At 34.8% G+C, this 22195-nt stretch overlaps 1 protein-coding gene across 4 annotated transcripts in view; it reads left to right on the forward strand.

The window, feature by feature from the left end:
• Positions 1 to 22195, forward strand: part of LOC111505889 (hyaluronidase) — a 44331-nt gene that overhangs the window by 16355 nt on the left and 5781 nt on the right. The window contains exon 4 of one of the 4 annotated variants that reach the window (XM_074170539.1): positions 16744 to 16831. The exons of the other annotated variants lie outside the window; for them this stretch is intronic. Coding sequence (XP_074026640.1) covers positions 16744 to 16831 — 88 coding nt within the window. The remainder of the gene's footprint in view (positions 1 to 16743; positions 16832 to 22195) is intronic. 4 annotated transcript variants of the gene reach the window in all.

Here is a 22195-nt window from a genome sequence, read left to right on the forward strand (position 1 = left end):
AAAGCATCAAATCCTTGTATATATATATATATATATATATATATATACATATATATATATATATATATATATATATATATATATATATATATATATATATATATATATATAATATATAATATATTTTTATTTTGAGTATTTCAATATTAAATTCTACAAAAAGGATTTGAAGCTTTATATCTATATATATATATATATATATATATATATATATATATATATATATATATATATATATATATGTATATATCTATATTTTTTTTATTTGATTATTTTTTAATTGATGCAACAAATTTTCCTTCATTTTGAGTATTTCAATATTAAATTCTACAAAAAGGATTTGAAGCTTTTTGTAGAATTTAATATTGATATATATATATATATATATATATATATATATATATATATATATATATATATATATATATATATATATATATATATATATATATATATATATACGTTTTTGCGTGCATTTCGACTGTTTGCATGCGTTTATTCATTATATGAGCAATACAGATTTAAACTCAAAATCCTATGCTTTTTCTCATGGCGCTTCATTTTGGTCGTTTTCAGACATTCGATCGAAACCTTATGAAACACCCAACTCGAAGAAAGTGTGATGTGTATAAGAGTGAGACGATGCAATATGTATGTGTGTATGAGACAGAAGGTGATGACGTCAGTGCGGAGTAGAAAATAATGAATCAAAGATGGCGGCATACCAGAAGGGCACTAAACCGTATCTACGTTGATAGTTTGATTTCAATGTGCAGCACATCAAATGAAATGAAAACGAATGCAGAATTCATCGACAGAGAAAAATAACGAAGATTATGCCAAGAGGGCACTGTATTGTATTCTCGCTAATAATAGTCGCATCGTCACGTTTAGCACATCCAATGAAAGGAGATTGAATGCAGAATATATCGATAAAGGAAAATAAAAGATGGTGACATACCAAAGGAGTGCTAAGCCGTATTTTCGTCAATAATAGTTTGTTCTCAACGTGCAGCACATCAAATGAAATGAACACGAATGCAGAATTCATCGACGAAGAAAAAACAAAGATGACATGTAATATGTCAGAAGGACACCAAGTTACATCTCCGTTAATAATAGTCGCATCGTCACGTGCATCACATCAAATAAAAGGAGCGATATTGAATTTACTAACAAAGGAAAATTAAGAGGCGGTTAATAAGGCAGTGAACCGTATCTTCATCATTAATAATCGGATTGTAACGTACATTACGTCAAATGAAAGGGAAACGAAGGCAGAACATATCGAAAAAGAAAAAACAAAGATGGCGAACTATGTCAGAGAGCACTAAGCCGTACCTCCGTTAATAATTTTCGGATCGCCATGAACAGCACGTCAAATGAAAAAAGCGAAGATGATGCGACATGTCAGAAGGGCACTAAGCCACATCTTCGTTGATAAAAGTCGGATCGTCATGTCATGAATGTCATTGCTGAATCTACATCCGACAATACGCCTCAAAACGACGAAACGAAAACTCTTTCATTTTGAAAAGAGAAATGAAAATTTCTATTTACCACTTCTTACTGAAGTTTTGTTCTATATGGACATTCTCAAACTAATACAATAAACTGAAAAAAGTTTATATGGACATTTTCAAACTAATACAATAAACTAAACAAAATTTTATTGTATTAGTTTGAGAATGTCCATATAGGACGAAACTGCAGTAACGTTAGTTACAATTAAAAGTGGTAAAAAACATAGAAATCTTCATTTCTCTTTTCATTATGATCTCCTACCACGTAGTAACGGCTACATCTATCAATTTACTCTTTCATTTCTCTGTTTCATTTTAGAATATGTCATCACCTATTTTTCCATCCATACCTAAGGTGACATGGATCAATGTCAATGCTGATTTGCTGAGTCGACATCTGGAGATACGCAGTTCTCAAAACGACGTAACAAAAAGACTTTCCGTTTTCTTTGTTTCATTTAGAATAAGTAAACACGTATTCTACTATAAATACGTCCTGCGTGGTGAAATGAGTTAGTTAATCAGTTGAACGTGATACCAGTGACAAGTGCACCGATTCTATTTGAAAGTGTTTTCAAGTTTGACTTTCATCATGAATTAACTCAAATGTAATTTAATCAACTGTTAGTGAAGGTTGTTGAATTATCATTTGATTTGATGGTCAGTCGGTAGCCAAGCGGTTCGGCGTGGGTGCTTTGTTCACTCACTCGAATTGACTGCCGTGTTGGTCGGTGGTTCAAGCCCTAGTCTGAGCGATCGATCTTCACTTGCTACCGTCCAACCCGTGTTAGGAATCACACGTTAAAAGGTAAGACCTCGTTAATTCTTAGCTCGCACAAGTTTCGACTTCTGAGGGTTGTCGTTCGTAGGGGTGCGACAGCTGGTTAACGGAAAAACAGATTTTGAAACAGATTTTCAAAATTTTTGTCAATATATATTGCTTTTCGCAGGTGGATTTACAAAAATTGAATTCACGTTCGTAGAGAGGGAACCAATTAACAAAATAGCAGATTTACCTAAAGAGACGCTGGAGAAGATATTGACAGCCAGAATCATGAGAAGAAAATTTGGTGAGGTGGTGTTGTTGAATTTGGCTCAGAAATCGTCATTCTTGCTGCACAAAGTGACGGAAGGTATCGCCCCAATTTAAAAGAATTTTCACCAGGAAAATACGCCATTTGTGAATACGAATATTAAGTTTGTGTTCTGGCGCCAATTATCTTTGGCAATCTCGTTTGAATGAAGTGCGTTCCGTTTGTATTTTGTTCCGAGAATTACCGAGTTTATAAGAACGCATCCGATTGAAGTTCCTTAGGTGAAGTGTGAGGTTGAAGTGCCATAAGTAAATTTTGAGGTTAGTTTGTGAATAATGACATTTCATTAACATGAGTGAATCATTTTCTAGTGAAATTTGGATTCATCTTACACTTTGCAATGCTGAACGAGTTGAGTGCAAGCTGTGCAATAATGAATATTCTAGAAAAGGACGAACTACAACTGCTATGAGAAATCATTTGAAGTCAATGCATAAAACCGAGTTTTCCGAGTTGAAAAAATGTGAAAAACTAAAACACAAAACATCTAATACACTTGGACTGGCATCATCTTTCTGGTACATCTGGTACAAAATCAGGCATGAAACAGATATCGCATCAAGAATATGTCGATAAAACGAAAGAGTGGGATAATGAATCTTTGAAGTCATTGACAGTATATATTTCAATGAGTGGAATGATTGCGTTGGAGGATTTGCCATTCAGTTTCGTGGAAATTGTTAGATTTATGAGACTTCTGAAGCATTTATGTCCACCCTATGATCTAAAGTCCGGCCAGTATTACACTTCAATTATCTGCGACAAATTATATGGCAAAGTACTTTCCGAAGAGACCCAAATAAATAAACCAGTATCTCTGAAAGAAACAATGAATTCACTAATAGATGCGAGCAACAGTGAAGAGGAAGACATACCGCTTAATATTTTTCGGAACTCTGTTCATCAAACTAAACGTACATTCAACCGAAAATCAAATTTTATACAAGAAATTCTGATGCGAATTAATCCGTTCAGTGAACCTTTCACGAAACTTGATACGTCTACCGAAATCATTTTCGTTCAATTCATGAACTAGTCTAATCTAATATGGATGAAATTTGTACTTATGAGGGATTCTGAAAACATTTGTACGACTGATTCCTGATTTTCGAGGTAACTTAGTAGGATATTGCGCATTTTCCATCAGTCCAACGTGCCCTAAAACTGCAGTAAAAACAGCTTCATCGTTGACAACTTCTGAACGGTTATGCTTTTTATTTTCAACAGGTCCAGTTTCCATTAACTTGTTCAATAATTCCGAAACGTATTTATGTCGTACATTTCTTCCTGGATGATCATCATTGAACATATGGGCAGCAGCTCTAGCACCATTTCTACTCTGGTAGTACAAACTCATTATTTCAATCCGTTCTCGAAGCGTATAAACCATTGCTTCTCAAGAATTCACAAAAACAGAAACACCAATTTTAACTTTACCTGGTAGGTAATCGTTATTGTAGAATGAGACAAATACAAAATGAGGAGAATGTCGAATTCGAACTTAACTAGGCAAAATAAGACTTTTTTGAAATATACTTCAAAAAGACACCTATGTAACAGATTGTACATAAGTTTATTCAGGGTGGCTCGTTTTCAACTCGAATAATTTTCAGCTTCCAAACTATGAGCTTCAGACCATAATGTATTCTACTTTGTTGAAATCTGTTCATTATGGAACATCTGATAATGTAAAACAATTGATCCATTTAAAAAAATGGTGACATGCTCTAGGGATTCGATAGGGAAAGTTAGATCAAATGAATATGTCAAAATGTGTCTCCCTGTTTACTATTGCTGAAATGTTTTTTTATTTTTCCTGAAAATCATTTTTCCAAAATTTATTCAGGGTTGCTGTTTTTCAAATCAAATAATTTGTAGCTCCCGAACCATACGCTTCATATGGAGCATCTGATAATGCGAAACAGAATAGGGTGATCCATTTGAAAATAATTGGTGACATGCTCTGGGGGTACGATAGGGGAAGTAACATGAAATGTGAATATGTCAAAGTGTGCCCTCCTGTATATTATGGTTGACGTGTTTTTTTATTTTTCCTGCAAATCATTGTACCAAAAGTTATTCAGGGTGGCTCGTTTTAAATAGAATGCACTGTATTTATAGATTATTGTAGAATAATATAGTTTTGGTTTTCTTATGCATTAATTGAATTACTTTTCTGATTGATTCGGCCGTTACTTGATGAAGATCCATAGAAATTTCATAAACTACACCTTACGATTTGATCTCCATAACCTTTATTTGAGAAATATATCACGATATGTTTCGCTGAGACATCAGCTTCTTCAACACTGTTGAATAAATCACAGCAATAGGTGGTTCCACTTATGTCTTGCTTGCATTTACGTAGTTACATTCATTAAGTACTTTTCCTGGTTACTCATATTTTGTCTTCAACCGAGGACCGCCTGCCCGGTACTGACGATGCCCAATAGGTTGAAACGGCTGTCTACTGGTGGCTCTTATATTGAAATCAATATGGGAATGGTCAGAATATTTCTTATTTATTATATATATATATATATATATCTATATATATATATATATATATATATATATATATATATATATATCTATATATATATATATATATATATATATATATATATATATATATATATATCTATATATAAATATATGTTGTGCGAAGGTTCGACGACTGTCTAAGTTAAAGAAGACTCTTTATAATTTTCGGGTATGCAGTCGATAAAGGGATGATAAAATAAGTGAACTCTTTTTTTCTGTTCTAGCTTTCGAGTCTTTATTGGCTCTTCATCAGGCACTCTACAATGAATTGATAATTGATTTTCTGGACCTTTTTGGACCTCCCATCGGAACCTTGTGGAACACCCAACTCAAGGTAGGTGTGACGTAGTCGTCCCCACTCGTCCACTTTACGTCATTACCCAGTTGACTAATCAGAAGCTACCGCGTATACAGCGGGATATTCAAACCAGTAGATGAGCAAGCTTGGTCCGAGCCCAAAATCCCATGTATTTTCTTATGGAGCTGAATTTTTTGCAATTTTTGGTACAAACAGGAGTGGGGGAAACGTGTGATTCAAGCGTGGACCCCCCTTACCCCTCGATCCCCTTAGTACTCCACATCACCCATCGGCCCCCCTTGGGACTTCGCCTCACCCCTTGGCCCCCTTGTCACGTGATCCTAATTAAAAAAAGTTTATAGTTATGAGAATCGAATCCGAGTCATCCGCGTGGTAGAAATTGCCCTTAGCCCCTACACCAATGTAAGATTTTGAAAGTAACTGCGATTGAAGGGTATTTGAAGCGTTAGTTTTGTCGGGACCGAAATTTACTCTTTTATTTACTTGTACGCATTTTTTGATTTCCGTAGAATGTTAGGGAAGTTGTAATCGACATTTCCTTGTAGAAGATAGAAAAATATACTTAGATTTGAGAATTATTATTTCATATAAAGATGTGTATATGTGTAAGAGTGAGAGACACGTCAGACGTAATCGAAGCGAAGAGAGATGGAGATGGTATCGAGGTTTTAAGTTCCTAGCGCAGGCAGGTGTTGTACAAGGTATCTCAAAATACATCATTGAAAACAAACATGACGTCGAAGTGTACAGGGTGCGTCAAAATATATCATTCAAGAAAAAGAACATGTCGGTTCAAAATATGATATCAATGTGTATACAGTGCGTTTCAAAATAGATCATTTAAGAGAAAAAACATGTCGGTTCAACAGAAGTCTAGCGTTCGAACATGTCAGAAGGACACTAAGTCTCGCATATTCGTTTCGCGTTCGTTTCGACCGTTTTTCGTGCGTTTTCGACTGTTTTCCGTGCGTTTTCGATCATTTGCGTGCGTTTATCCATTATCGTTTCATCGTTATTGTCATAACCGTTTTTCGTGTTGGAATAAGACAGTCATTTATCATTTAACACGTTCCGCTAACCAAGTAAACATCATCAGGGAATGACAAAAGTCCATGCTTTGTCATATTAATTTTGCGAATTGTCAGACTCCTGAAGGAAACCTTGTGGAACATTCAGCCTAACTCCTGATACAGAGTGGTGACGGTCAGCCAATCAGAATGGAGGAATCAAATATCGATGGATTGATTGTGTTAGGTGAAACTCAACTGGAGAATGTGAGTCGAATAATAATAATAATAGTGATAAAACATTGAAACTTTGAAAGTGATGTAGTCAGCGTGGGAGGTGGTAGCGTGGTAGGAAATTTGTGATGGTTTGTGGAAATGGATGAGTTATCAGAAAAAAATGGCACAACTGTCAGAAGGAAACTAAGTTTTATATTCGCTAATATTAATCAGATCGTGACGTATAGCACATCAACTGAAAGAGAAACTAATGCAGAATGTATCGACAAAAAAAAGATGGCGCAACATGTCAGGAAGGCACTAAGTCATATATTCGTTGATGATAGCTGAATCTCAACGTACAGCATATCAAATGAAAGGAAAACGAATGCAGAATTCATCGACAAAGAAAAAACAAAACATGGCTGCAATATGTCAGAGGGTCACTGAGTTGTGCATCACTAATAATGATCAGATCTTCACGCACAAGTCAAATGAAAAGTAAATTTATGCAGAATTCGTCAACAGAGAAAAAACAAAAATGACGTAACATGTCAGAAGGGTACTAAGCCACATCTTCGTTAATGACGGTTGAATCTCAACATGCACCACATCAAATGAAAAGAGAAGGGGTATAGAACTCATCGACAGAGAAAAAAACGAAGCCGATGCCAAGAGGGCACTAGTCTTCGCAGACAGATTATGATGCACATGCACATGAAAGGGGTATCGATGTTGAAAGTAATAGAGGAACGACATGGCGACATGTCAAATAGGCATACAGTGTATTTCATCAGTTCGGACTTCCATTGTCTAATATATTATAAATTGATTTGGAATCCCTGAAAAAAAATAAAAGATTAACCGAAAAAGCGAAAAACTTAAATTACAAGGAAATAACATACAAGCTCCAACCAGAAAATAAAATTGAAAGCTGAAAATTAAAAAATATCATTAACAAAAATGAAGAATGAAAATTAAAATTAAAAGATTCCAAACCGAGTTACGTCACGACGTTTCGATTATTAGCATCCACAATCGTTTTCGGGTGATAACTGAACTTATTCCTCTGAGATCTGACTATTTATAGGTCATTCGGGTGCTTTCATCTTTCACCTATCCCGAAGCACCCGGGTGCTTTCACCTTTCACCTATCCAGAAGCACCTGAATGACCTATAAATAGTCAGATCTCAGAGAAATAAGTCCAGTTATCACCCGAAGACGATTGTGGATACTAACAATCGAAACGTCGTGACGTAACTTGGTTTGGAATCTTTAAATTTTTATTTTTATTTTTCATTTTTGTTATTAATATTTTTTAATTTTCAGCTTTTATTAATATTTCAATTTTATTTTCTTGTTGTAGCTTGTATGTTATTTCCTTGTAATTTCAGTTTTTTGCTTTAATGAAATTGTTATTTTCGGTTAATCTTTTATTTTTTTCAGGGATTTCAAATCAATTTATATTATACGAGACAATGGAAGTCCGAACTGACGAAACACATCACGAAACTTTGTCAACCACCTTCAAACAAAGGCATGAGGTGTAATGAAACAATTTCGAAATACGTATGAGAAGCATGTGTAAAGTCGTAGAGATGTTGAGCAAAAATGAAAATTTGATTATCTACCTTTGACATACGTTTCATGCAAAAATAAACACATCCGGTAATGGAAAAGTCATCGTATACTGAAATATTGGATATATTTGGATTTCTTATGGTGGGAAGGTTTGGAATCTGTCAGAAAAGATCACTTTCGGTTTTAACTTCCGGTCGTTCGATTTTAACATCAATGGATTCGTTTAGATGTCAAAAAAAATGATTAATCATTTTCCAAAGCCAAAAAGACCTCATTTCCTATTTCCGTTATATTAGCTGCAATAGGTCGATGTTGGTACTCATTTCAAACGATGTTATTTGTAGATTATGGAAAATATAATATCAAGCGCCTAATGTGAAACAGCATAGAAGGTACACATGGTTCGAGTTGCAGGACAGGTGCTGAGCGTACATCTCGACATCACCAAGTGAACGACATATTGAAACGAGCTATGTTGTCAGCGGATGTTCCTGCAATTCTGGAACCCTTAGGTACCAGTCGAGATAATGGTAAACGACCAGATGGTATGTCTCTCATACCATGGAAATACGGTAAACCTGTGGTATGGGACTTCACTTGCGTTGACACGGTCGCGGCTTCCTATCTTTCAGAACGGAACTGAAATCTCTTCGAAACAAGCCGAGATATGTTGATGTTCAGTCTCCTATCAAGGTTAATTCACAAGTGATTGATCCACCTTCTTCTTTTTCAGTGCGGTCAGTGGACTCAGGTCATTCTTGCCCCCCAAATATGAGTTGCAGTCCTCGTAGTTCTGGTTCCCTTTCAGTGAAAGAGCTTCATGAAGCAAGAGCATAATCGATCCCTTTACGAAACCCTTCTTCACTTGGACGGATCGATTGCAGCTTGAGAATTGGTTCTTATGGAGATTCTGTGAAACGAGTTCTTCCTTACGAATCAGTAAGAGAGCTGTCCTGAAAATCTAGAGAAGAAAATTGGATTGGATAATTTAGGAAATACTTGCTACACGAATAGCATTTTACAAGTGTTCTTCATTACGAAGAATTTCAAGAACGAGGTTTTAATGATGAACGAGAACGGGAATGTTTCCTACTTATTCATCAAACTCAAACACCTGTTCATGCAGCTGCAGTTTCGTAAGAATGTATAATCTTTTCCTCCAACCGATTTCCTGGAGTTTTTGAAGTCCACTAGATACTCGTTAGGACAATAAGAGGATTGTTTCGAATTCTTGGGGTTCTTGTTGAATACTCTTCGTGAGCAAAATAATAGCAAAATCAATACTCCTGACCGCTCTGGATTGAATGATTCCGTACAGTCCATCTCGTCTTGTGTTTGTAAATATTTTGCTGAAAAAATCCTCACTTATTTACTTTAAAGTGAATATTCAAGAGGTAGCGAAAACTTATGTGGATTTCTGGAACTTCATCTAGCTTTTCCTAATATGACTAATAACCAGTCCGTGCAAAGCTTATTGTTAAATCATCTGAAAATGGAATTTTTACAGGTGATGATCGACTGTATTGCCAAACATGCGCCAAACTAACTGACTGTTATAAGGAAACAAGTATAGCTGAGGCACCAGTCAATCTAATAATAACACTGATGATCTTCAAACAAGACTCAACCTCTGACGGAAGCAAGAAACTCTTTGGAAAGTTCGAAATAGATGAACATTTCAATCTAGCACACCACTGTTATAATATTCATGCAGTCATTGTTCACTGTGGTTCTGACGTTGAATTTGGTCATTATTACGCCTTGGTCAAAGACGAAACTGACTGGTTTAAGTTTGACGATAGTCGTGTCGCGAAGTGTTCTGGCTATGCATTGAATCTATTGGAGCCTCTGGAGACACCCTACATTTTGTTTTATAAGAGAGAGGACAATGGTAAATCAAGATTCTCAGACGATGTGATGCTGGAGGTTTTTCCGGGTTTTCCTCGAGCTGAAAAAGCAAATGCGCCACTGGAATCAAGTCGCCCCGGAGCGCCAATTAATTTTTATTTTGGTTTTTATTTTTATCGTTTTTTTTGGGAAAGACTATCATCAAATGATTTTTCCTACATCCCCCAGAGGGCGTAAGTAAACTTCGTTACACACTACCGACACATACTTAACGTTAGTTGATAAAAGCGCTCGCGCAGCTGAATTTTGTCATTCTTTTACAAAAATTTGAAGTTCAAACATCTTATCAGAAAAAATGCTACTCTTCGCTGACTTGGTGCAGTATATATCCTCTCTTTTGGGGTTGATAACCACTAAGTTTGATGAAAAAACTGCTCTGGGTGAGAAGCAGCATTTCGAAGCCTGTTATCGTTATATCAAAAGTCTAAGGAGTCAGTTCAAAGTGATACGAAAGAAGGCGGCGAGACAGGCATCACGACCTGAGGGTGCTAGGAAGCGGGTTCATTGGGATGATTCCGAGTCAGCTTTCAACTCTAGAATTAGAGTATTATTTCCAACCTCAAACATAAGGACACCTCAGCCTTGTAGTCATCTATAAAAATGGATGACTGCAAGGCTGTTTTCAAGCGGAGAATTCAGAATGCTCTGAAGAAGGATGAATCTACCAAGGTAAATACCACATTCTGCAGAGAATTTGAGATAGTGAAGGGAGATAGAGTACTGAAGAAGTACAAGTACTACACTACTACGAACTCTCTCATATATAGAAACACCCCCTCAACGATTAGTTCGATGAAAAAATTGCAACACCAATACTCAGAGAGCTCGAAGAGTTTCAAGAAAGGGACAGCAGCTGAGCGCTGAAGAAGATCTTGAACTATGGTTTGAATATAAATAAGTTCGCACCGCAGCTGGGGTCCTCATTCAAGATCTTCTCCTAAATTTGCTGAAAAATGTTTGCATAAATGTGAAAAACGATGATGAGGCCTGCTTTGCATGGGCACTTCATCCTGTGCAGAAAAGTGCTGACCGTACTTCATCATATCTCCATTATTCTGAAGCATTGAAACTTGGAGGAATTCATTTCCCAATGACTGTCAATGTTTATATCCTTCGAAAGAAATGTGAAATGTTCATTACCCTACCGACATACCTCACAAAGGAAAAAAAGCTAAACATGTGAACTTACTGCTGATTCAAGACAATTATTATGAATATGAAATTCCAGTTCGTTATCACTACGTATGGATGAAGAATCTATCAAGGCTCTTATCTAAACAGTTGAATAAGATACATGGTCAAAAGTATTTTTGTGATCGCTGGCTACATTACTTTCGATCCCAAGAAAAACTAGGGAAACACACTGAGGATTGCCAGAGAATCAATGAAACAGCCTGAGGAAAGTAAAAACATTCTCAAGTTCAAAAAACATAAAAATAAAGAGTCGTATACGCCGACTCAAAATCCGATTTGAAGCCTACTGATGATCCTAAGAAACCTCCGGCAGCTGTGGGATACTACTTGAAGTGCTCATACGATGACACTCTTTCCTCCTATAGGGCATACCGTGGAGAGGATTGTATGCAATGGTTCGTTGACGAGATGTGTCAACTAGCTGAAGATATGACTACAGTGTTTTGGTGTTCATACGACATCCATATGCAAGAAGTTGAGTTTCGAAGAGCTACACACTGCTACATCTTCGAAGAGCCCTTCACTCCCGAAGATATAAAAGTACGCGACCATAACCATCTCATACCATGTGATAACTATCGTGGCCCCGCGCACGAAGGGTGTAATATAAAATACAAAGGTAGTCATGTAGTCCCCGTAGTCTTCCACAATTTGTATTCTTCGATACTTCGGATTACCCGTCCAATAATCAGTTTAACGTTCCTTTGGTAAATGAAAAGGTTCTCGGGATACTGAAAAGATGATAATAACGCAATTCCGATGACTGATTACGTAGGCCTTAGATCTAAATTGTATACAACTAGGGTATTGGTAACGGAGGATGGTATCAAAAAGAAGCGCCAGTAGTTGGTAAATGATTGCTATGATGAGGATGAAATTAATCAAATGATCTCATGCCTGGGGGTTTACGCTTCCTTGGGGTCACTATTCTATCCCTCAAACATCAAATGCTATGGATATAGACGATTAGCCCATGATTACTAGTATATATGTATTTGTCTGCAGTTCAGCTGACAGAAGATTCATATATTATTAATAAATGTTCAACTAACTACTTCATATTATCAGTAAATTTGAGGTATAGAGATTTAAAAAACTTTAATGGCAGCAAAATGTATCGATACTTGTAGAATGTAATTGTGAATATATTAATGGAATAATGATGTATCAATAAATGATTTGTAGTATATTTTTTGAATTTGTGAATAATTTTTCCTACGTTAGAAACTTCCAAATCCATCCCCCTTCCCGGTTCAAGTAACATTCACTCATAACTAACATGATGCTAATTACAGTCTACGAGCAATTTTTATCTATTCGAAAGGTGAAATATTGCTCCTTCACATGGCGGCGCCGTTATGAATCTTTATGATTCAACCAAAGTAAACTGATTTTATATTTTTACTAATATCCTTCTCTTTACAGAGAAGGTTTTTTGATTGATTCAATTTCAATTGTTTGACTAAATGAAAATTTCCAAAATCTGTGGACGGTTATTTTCTCAAACTGACACGTAATGAGATGGAGATGTGCTTATTTTTATACAAATTTTCGTGACACGTTAAATTGCAAATTATATGGGTTTTTGGAAGAAAAGATGCTTGAAAAATGCGTGTTTTTCGCTGCGGTTAAAGTAACCAAATAGACGTTTTACCATGTTATATTTTTGCGAATGTGACTTTTCATGATAGAAAGGACCGCTTCATCATATAATATGACACCTTCTTGTTTATTATTTTGACTGGACGTGTAGGAGTTCAAAATTAGCGAGCTAGCAGTCCTGATATGAATATTCTAGATTTTTATTCATGGGGTCATCTCTTGTATGTAAAACTCCTGCACTAGATGTGAATGATTTTAGGAATCAGATAAATGACAATTGTAATGTCATAAGGAATGCTCCGGGTATTTTTGAACGTGTCAGATAATCAATGACAGATCGATCGCAGTTGTGTATTTTATCGGACATTTTGTTCATTCACTTTAGGCTCGAAATAGTTTATTATTTACTTTTGGCCTTCACCATACCATCAACTACACACAACTTCACGCCAACCTATCCAGTTTAGTAATGACAGTGTGATGGTGAAAACGTGTCTCGTGAATTTCAGAATCCCTCGCTTCCAAAACTTCAAGGCCCCTTTTGATTTGATTATGATTGGAACTGCTGCCTTTTCATTTCACTTATAGTTGTTCGTAACCTAATAACATTGAATTTCAAATTTGTTCAATGAATTTCTTTGCAATTCTTCCCATGCTGTTTCACATTAGGCGCTTGATATTATATTTTCCATAAGCTACAAATGAAAACATTTGAAATGAGTACCAACATCGACCTGTTTCAGCTAATAAAACGGAAATAGGAAATGATGTCCTTTGGCTTCGGAAAATGATTAATTATGTTCTTTGATCATTAGGAATTCAAATATATCAGATGTTTTAGTATACGATGATTTTTTCATTACCGAATGTGTTTATTTTTGCATGAAACGTAAAGATATGTCAAAGGTGGATGATCAAATTTTCATTTCTTCCCAACATCTCTACGACTTTACATATGCTTCTCATACGTATTTCGAAATTATTTTATTTATGCCTATTTGACATGTTGCCATGTCGTTCTTTTATTAATTTCAACAACGATACCCTTTTCGTCGATGAATTCTATACCCCTTCCCTCTTCATTTGATATGCTACATGTTGAATTCAACCGTCATTAACGAAGATGTGGCCTAACGCCCTTCTGACATGTTACGCCATCTTTGTTTTTTCTCTGTCGACGAATTCTGCATAAATTTACTTTTCATTTGACGTGTTGTGCGTGACGATCTGATCTATATTAGTGAATATACAACTTAGTGTCCCTCTAACATGTTGCGGCCATTTTTTGTTTTTTCTTTGTCGATGAATTCTGCATTCGTTTCCCTTTTATTTGATATGCTGTACGTTGAGATTCAGCTATCATCAACGAATATATGACTTAGTGCCTTCCTGACATGTTGCGCCATCTTTTTTTTGTCGATACATTCTGCATTAGTTTTTCTTTCAGTTGATGTGCTATACGTCACGATCTGATCAATATTAGCGAATATAAAACTTAGTTTCCTACTGACAGTTGTGCCATTCTTTTCTAATAACTCGTTCATTTCCACAAACCATCACACATTTTCTACCACGCCACCACCTTCCACGCTGACTACGTCACTTTCAAAGTGTTATTGTTTCATCACTATTATCATTATTATTCGACCTACATTCTCCAGTTTCATCTGATTGTGTTAGATCGACCGATATTTGATTCCTCCATTCTGATTGGCTGACCGACACCACTCTATGTCAGGAGTTAGGCTGAGTGTTTCACAAGGTTCCGTTCAGGAGTCTGAAAATTCGCAAAATGATTCTTGATATGACATATTTAGTCATTTCCTGATGATGCTTACTTGGTAAGCGGAACGCGTTGAATGATAAATGACTGTCTTATTGAAACACGAAAAACAGTTATGACAATAACGATGAAAGGATAACGAATAAACGTACGAAAAATGGTCGAAACGCACGCGAAACGGCACGCATAACGGTCGAAAGGCTTATAAAACGGTCGAATACTTCGCTCTCCCAATTTTCGAATGTTAACTTCACAATACATAACTCCTCGACAACTTTGATGCCATGTCCTCCTTCTCCTGATGATGCTAACTTGGTTAACAAAGATACGAGACTTAGTGTCCTTCTGACATGTTGGAAAGCTACACTTCTGTTAAACCAAGCTGTTTTTTCTTGAATGATGACATACCCTGTATACAAATTAATATCATATTTTAAACTAACATGTTTTTTTCTTGAATGATATATGTCGACGTACCATGTACACTTCAATGCCATGTTTATTTTCAATGATGTATTTTGAGATACCTTGTACACATTGAGGGATCGCACGATGAAAACTTACAGCCTTGTGGAACTGGTATGTTTTTTTTCTTGAATAATGTATGCATTTTGACGCACCCTGTACACTAAGACACCATGTTTTTTTCTTTAATGATGTATTTTGAGACACCCCGTACACACGTCGTTCACACTCAATTTTGAAACCGGCAACACTACATTGCCCAATAAACAACGATTTATTTTACGACCGGCAATACCTGCTTGCGCTAGAAACGTAAAACCTCGATACCATCTCCATCTCTCTTTGCCTCGATTACGTCACACGTGTCTCTCACTCTTACACATATATACATCTTTATATGAAATATTAATTCTTTCCCAAATCTAAGTATATTTTCCTATCTTCTACAAGGAAATTACGATAACAACTTCCCTAACATTCTACGGAAATAAAAAAATGCGTACAAGTAAATAAAAGAATCAATTTCGGTCCCGACAAAACTAACGCTATAAATACCCATCAATCGCAGTTACTTTCAATATATTCGTTGTGGAATTGGCCGCGGTGATAGTGCGCCCGACTCACGATCGGAAGAACGTGGTTTTGGTTCCCGATATTTTTCTCGAGATAATTTATCTGGTTGAAGATGGAATGATTCTGCAACCGTGTTAGGAATCACACGTTTAAAGGTAATGACTCGTTAGTCCTTAGCTCGCACAAGTTTCTCAACTTCTGAGAGTTGTCGTTCGTATGGGGGCAACAGCTGATTAACGAAAAAACAGATTTTAAACAGATTTTGAACAGATCTTACATTGGTGTGAGGGCTAAAAACAATGTCTACCACGCGGACGACTCGGGTTCGATTCTCATACCTATCAACTTTTTTCAATTAGGATCACGTGACAAGGGGGCCAAGGGGTGAGGCAAAGTCCCAAGGGGGGCCGATTGTTGATGTGGAGTACTAAGGGGGGCGAGGGGTAAGGGGAGTCCACGCTTGAATTTACCGCTGTATGCGAGGTAGCTTCTGATTGGTCGACTGGGTAATGACGAAAAGTGGACGAGTGGAGACGACTAAGTCACACCTACCTTGAGTTGGATATTCCACAAGGTTCTGTTGTGGAAAATTAAAAGAGACATAATGAAAGTAGAATTAATTAAAAATGATGGAATGTTTCAAAAAAGGGGTGTAAAAAGCTTAGTTGAGAACATTTAATGATGCTTAGATAAAATTAAGATATTTAGACATAAGTGAGGTTATAAAAAATTTGTAAATATATGTAAATATATTTAGACATAAGTGAGGTTATAAATTTTTTTTAAATATATGAAGGAGAAATGTAGCTGAATTTTGAAGTATGTGAAACAAGTATTAATACAAGTTTCAAGGTATAACTGAACTGAGACCCATACTACCTACCTTCAAAAGGAAATCCAAAAAGTGAGGTGATCAAGAATATTTTCTTGTAGGATTTCCGTTTTCCAAGTCCAGTTCCCAGAGGTTTCCATCAAACAACTTCATTGGTACATCACTTTACACTTGAAGGAAAGAAACCAGGTATTTATACCAATAATTTTAAAAGTTCTAACTTTCCCGGAATAAAATACATGCATATAAAAGATCTGCCCGAATATATTCATGAAGATTATCCTATCTTTGCAGCTGGAAAAAGGTGATTCGTGTAGGAACTGATATTTGACATTTTCATATTAAAGTGCGTTCCGTATTTCATTTACGGTTGGTTAGCATGTAACGTAATTTTAAGTCTAGAATGATGTTTTGCGAGTTTTTATGATTTTTTAAATCTTTTACACGTTCATTAAATTGTTCGGTATTCATATTTCGATTATGTCTTTTCCAAAATTTATCCACAGGCACATCTGCAGATCGTGTTGGTTCCTGGTAAGTAATATTTCATTTTGAGCAAGAATCCACCTGAGATGTTGAGAAAAATTACTATATATCAAGATATACAAATTGGAACTCAACAAAAGAGTCAACCAAAATCTATATAAAACATTAATAATAAACAAATTCAATAATAACATAAATGAAATCACAATTTACTTCTCATTTATATAACTCATAACAAATTTTACATTCATCAACACTTTGGCGCCCAACGCGGAGCTGAATCACTCAGCTCAATTGCTTAACTCAGTTTCAAAAATGAATAATAATAATAAATAAATTTACATCCTGAAAAAATTATATAAATTTTTAAATAATAAAAATATGGATATGAGAAGGAACAAGAAGACCCAACAGCCAGAATATTCCACCGAAGAAAATGTAGAAGAAACAACTCAAATAGGATACACAAGAGCAGAGGACCATCAAGGCAAGTACCTGTGAACGTGAATGAATTGTTTGAAAGATTGGAAAGAAGAGGCAGAAAGCAGAAAATAAAAGGTGGAAAAATTATAAAATAGATGATCAGACCAAAAATGAGAAAATTTAAAGAAATAAATGAAAACAAACCATAATAACCTCAAACAAGAATTGAATGAATTCAAGTAGAACACATTTCACAGGAGGTGGAGAGTAATTGGAAAAAAAGAGGGACAAATAGACCAAGTTCATGCAAGAATAAATATTTCAGAAGAAGGTATGGTCCAAGAAATAACTACTCGAAAAGAAGAAGATGAAAATGTTTACAAAAAGATAGATAGGAAAAATAAAATAACTAGGCAAACATGAAAATGAATTAAATGAAAAAGTAATAGACATGAATAAAAGGATAAAACAAAATGAAAGGAAAATAAATCATAGGAAAGATAATATTGGACCAATAATAACTTTAGGCAATGAAAATTAATTAATATTCAATGGAGATATAAAAAGACAATAATAATAATAATGATTTTTTATTATTTCCGTGTTAAAAAGTACATTGTTATACGCACAGTGACAAGGAAAACGTCTGAGGGTAGGACACGTTACAGAGTATAATGTTTGTAGTAATCAATAATCTAAAAATATGATACATATAGGTATACACATATAATTATTTTTTTGGCTTCGATTATGTTAAAAAATAACTATAAATAAATGAAAGTCAATTTTATCACATAGTTGTGATATTTTGTCATTGAAATATAAAACACAGTTTAAAATTAGTCAAGTGTGTAGCAATTTTTTTCAATAAGTGCCTTTTTCAGTCTTGATTTGAAAATGTTAAGATTTGGTGATATTTTAATTGATTCTTCTAATTTATCAAACATTTTTGGTCCAAGATAAAGAAAACTTTTCTGATAAAGAGTTGTTCTATGAATATTGGGCATCAGTTTGTCTCTAGAACGAGTTGGATAATTATGTTGCTGGAAAGGTGTATTATGCTTGTTTCTATAAACGTATATACACAATTCATAAATATAGAGACCAGCAACAGTTATTATCTTGAGATTTTTAAAAGCATTTCTACATGATTCTCTCCAACCAATACCGGCAATGATACTTATTGCATTTTTTTGCAAAATGAATATTCTTTCAGCAGCAGATCCGGTACCCCAATTCAAAATTCCATATCTCAAGTGGCAGTTTATGGTCGCATAGTATAAGCTCAGTAAAATTCTCTTTACTACAAACATTAGCCATGAAACTCAGAGCATAGCAGTTTTTTCTCAATTTAATACAGAGGGTCTCAATATGAGGAGTCCATGTGAGTTTGTAGTCCAAGGTGACGCCTAACATTTTTGTAGAAGTACAAGATTCAATTGGCAGTTCCCCATTTTCATGGATAACAAAATGTTCGGGCCAGTTACTAATTGTGAACTTCATCATCACAGTTTTAGATGTATTGAGTGTTAAGTGATTTTTTTCTGTCCATATGTTTACTTGTTTATGCACATCCTGGGTTCTTTCCTGTAGGGTTGTTACAACAATTTTCTTCACTATGAAATTTGTGTCATCTGCATACGCTACTGTGTGAATAGTTGACAATCCTTGAAAATATTTCATCAGGTCATTTGCATATATCAAAAATTGTATAGGTCCAAGGATTGATCCCTGTGGGACACCCTGCCTAATGGTTGCCAACTGACTGAGAGTGTTTCCAACACTGACACGTTGCCCTCTATTTTCCAAGTAGGATTTCATTAAATCTAGGGTAACTCCTCTTACACCGTATCTTTCCAATTTCCCTAATAGCATGTCATGATTAACGTAATCGAATGCTCTGAAGAAGTCTATGAACAATCCACAATAATGAAATTTACCATCAAGAGCATTAACCACATGCTCATTGAACTCATAAAGTGCTGTTTCTGTACTTTTGTTCGTGAAACTGTGTTGGTTTTCTGAAAAAAGGTTATTTGTTGTGAAGAAAGACATTAATTGATTTTTTAAATTTAGTTCAAAAATCTTGGAAATACTTGAGAGTAAGCTAATTCCCCTGTAGTTTTCATAGAGGTTTCTATCCCCTTTTTTTTAAATTGGTGTTACTTTTGCTAGTTTTAGACTATCCGGAAAAGTTCCATTTTCAGTAGACAAGTTTATGATATACGTCATTGGGCTGCAAAGTTCATAAGAACATTTTTTCAATAAATTGTTTGATATCTCATCGTAACCACTTGCGTTTGAATGCTTTAAGCTCTTTATCAATTCTATAATTTCGGGTTCCGTTAGGGGACGCAAAAACATTGATTTTTCGCATATTGAGATATTGCTATTCATGTAATCGAAGTCTACATTTCGCGGCTGTATGAAATTTGAGAACTCATTATTGAAGTTGTTGGCCATGTCTATGTTTGATACTTCAATACCATCTTGTTGAATTTTTATTTCATTCACACGTATTCTTTTTTTTTAATAGTATGTAACATATGCCACATTGATTTGACTTTGTTGCTGGAAATAGACATTTTGTCATTTACGCACTGCTTATAACTGGCTTTTAGTTTTTCCCTATACGTTTGGGTCACTCTCTTATATATCTCCGTATAATTATTATAAACTTTAGCACATTCTGAATAGAGGTTTACTTGGTGTTTCAGTTCGTGAAGTTCCGGAGTAGAAATGTCAAAATTATGCTTTTTTGCCTTCTTTCGGAAGCGTTTCACCAGGAAAATCAATTCAATTTAATATTGAAGAATATTGTTGAAACTTTCATAAGCTTTGTTTGGGCATATTTCTTTATAGACGTCATCCCACGACTCCTTCTGTAGGACACCCTTGAAGTTTCGAATGTTTTCTTCTGAAAAAAATCGCCGGACGTTTTGAACATTATTATTCGCTTTTTTATATCTTCTACTTGAATTTCAATGATTTGAGCATAATGATCAGATAGCCTGAAGTCTTCAACTTTTACTTGGTAATCAGAATCATATCTGATGATGAAATTATCTAGACAAGTACTTGATTTAGCCGTTACTCTGGTTGGTTTGATAGTATATATCATGTTGAAACATGCCAGCTGATCACTGAAGAGATTGAGTTCTCTGCTTTCAACTCCAAAATTTATGTTATAATCCCCGCCTAGTATTATGTTTTCATATTTATCACTTAGTAAAAACTTAGTATCACTTAGTGTAAAAATAACGATTTGGTGTTAAGATGGAGAATACCTAAATTATAACAATTTACAAAAAAAGGCCAAACAATCACAACAGAAATGAATATAGGAAAAAAGAAAATAATAAAAATTGTGAAAATGATTACAATAATAGAAATACAATTTCAAAAACTACACCTCTCGATTTGATCTTCACAAACTTTGTGGAGAAGTCAAAAATTAACAAATAAAAAGTGGTAGAAGATAATCAAAAAGACTGAATAAAAAGCAAAGACATAAACATATTTGAAAAGGGACAATTAGTACTAATAAGGGCAAATCGTGTTACATATCTAAAAAATAATAAATATGGGAAGTTACTTCAGATATTTGAGGGAACATATGAAAAAGAGAACGAAAACAATATAAATAGTTATAGATCAAAATATATAGACAAGGAAAATATTCAAAATTAATGACATTTATTTATATAACCAATAATAATGAAATAATAGAAAAACATTTCATAATTTGTTATGAAGTAGACTATGTGAGAACCCAAAAGGAAATTTTCAACATCTCAGGAAAACGCTTGAAAGGGGTAAATTTCGATCACCCTGTGCATGAGCAAAAGTGCATTTCTATAACCGTAAGTCACGTGACAAAGTGAGGGAAATGTAAAGAATTCAAAAAATTTTGTATGAAATTAATTATTTCGGAATACATACAGCAGACCGAATTTGTACAACACTATCGAACATAAATAATATTGTATCTGTTGTGGAAAATTAGAAGAGACATAGTAAAATCATTAGAATTATTTAGAAATGATGAAATGTTCGAAAAGAAGACAGTAAAAAGCTTCCTTAGTTACTAACATTAAATGATGCTTAGATGAAATTGAGATATTCAGACATAAGTGAGGTTATGAAAAATTTGTTAATATATTCAATTCAATTTTATTTTCCTTTCGATACAACAAGATACTTAGATATACATACATTATTAAAACAGTTATCCTTCAATATCTCAAAGGTTCTCATAAGCAGTCGAGGCGCTTGTTTTTTGCATCCCATTGAAATAAATCAGGATTTTCATTGGGCAATTAAAATGAATGGTAATCATAGTATACAGCTACCGGATTATGGCAGGTGGGAGAAATCGTATCTGCGTGAAGTTTGGGTCGGTGTATGACAAAGAAAGTATTAGAAAAAAAGTAATAGAAACTTTTTTTGCAATTTTATGTTTACGGTTCGAATGATCTAACAGAATAATGTAACAGACATATTTTTACACATCTACTGAACATCTTGTGGGAGGGGCTTCTCACTGGCCGTGACTCCGGCAGCTGTACATACGAGTATTAATGTACTGGTCTCAAAGAAAATATGCATTCTCTCTATGAGTGGAATTCTTGTGTAAATTTATAA

This window comes from Leptinotarsa decemlineata, unplaced genomic scaffold (genome assembly GCF_025532065.1).
Source record: "Leptinotarsa decemlineata unplaced genomic scaffold, Ldec_3_MD MMD2_P_RNA_scaffold_9, whole genome shotgun sequence".
Lineage (NCBI taxonomy): Eukaryota > Metazoa > Arthropoda > Insecta > Coleoptera > Chrysomelidae > Leptinotarsa > Leptinotarsa decemlineata.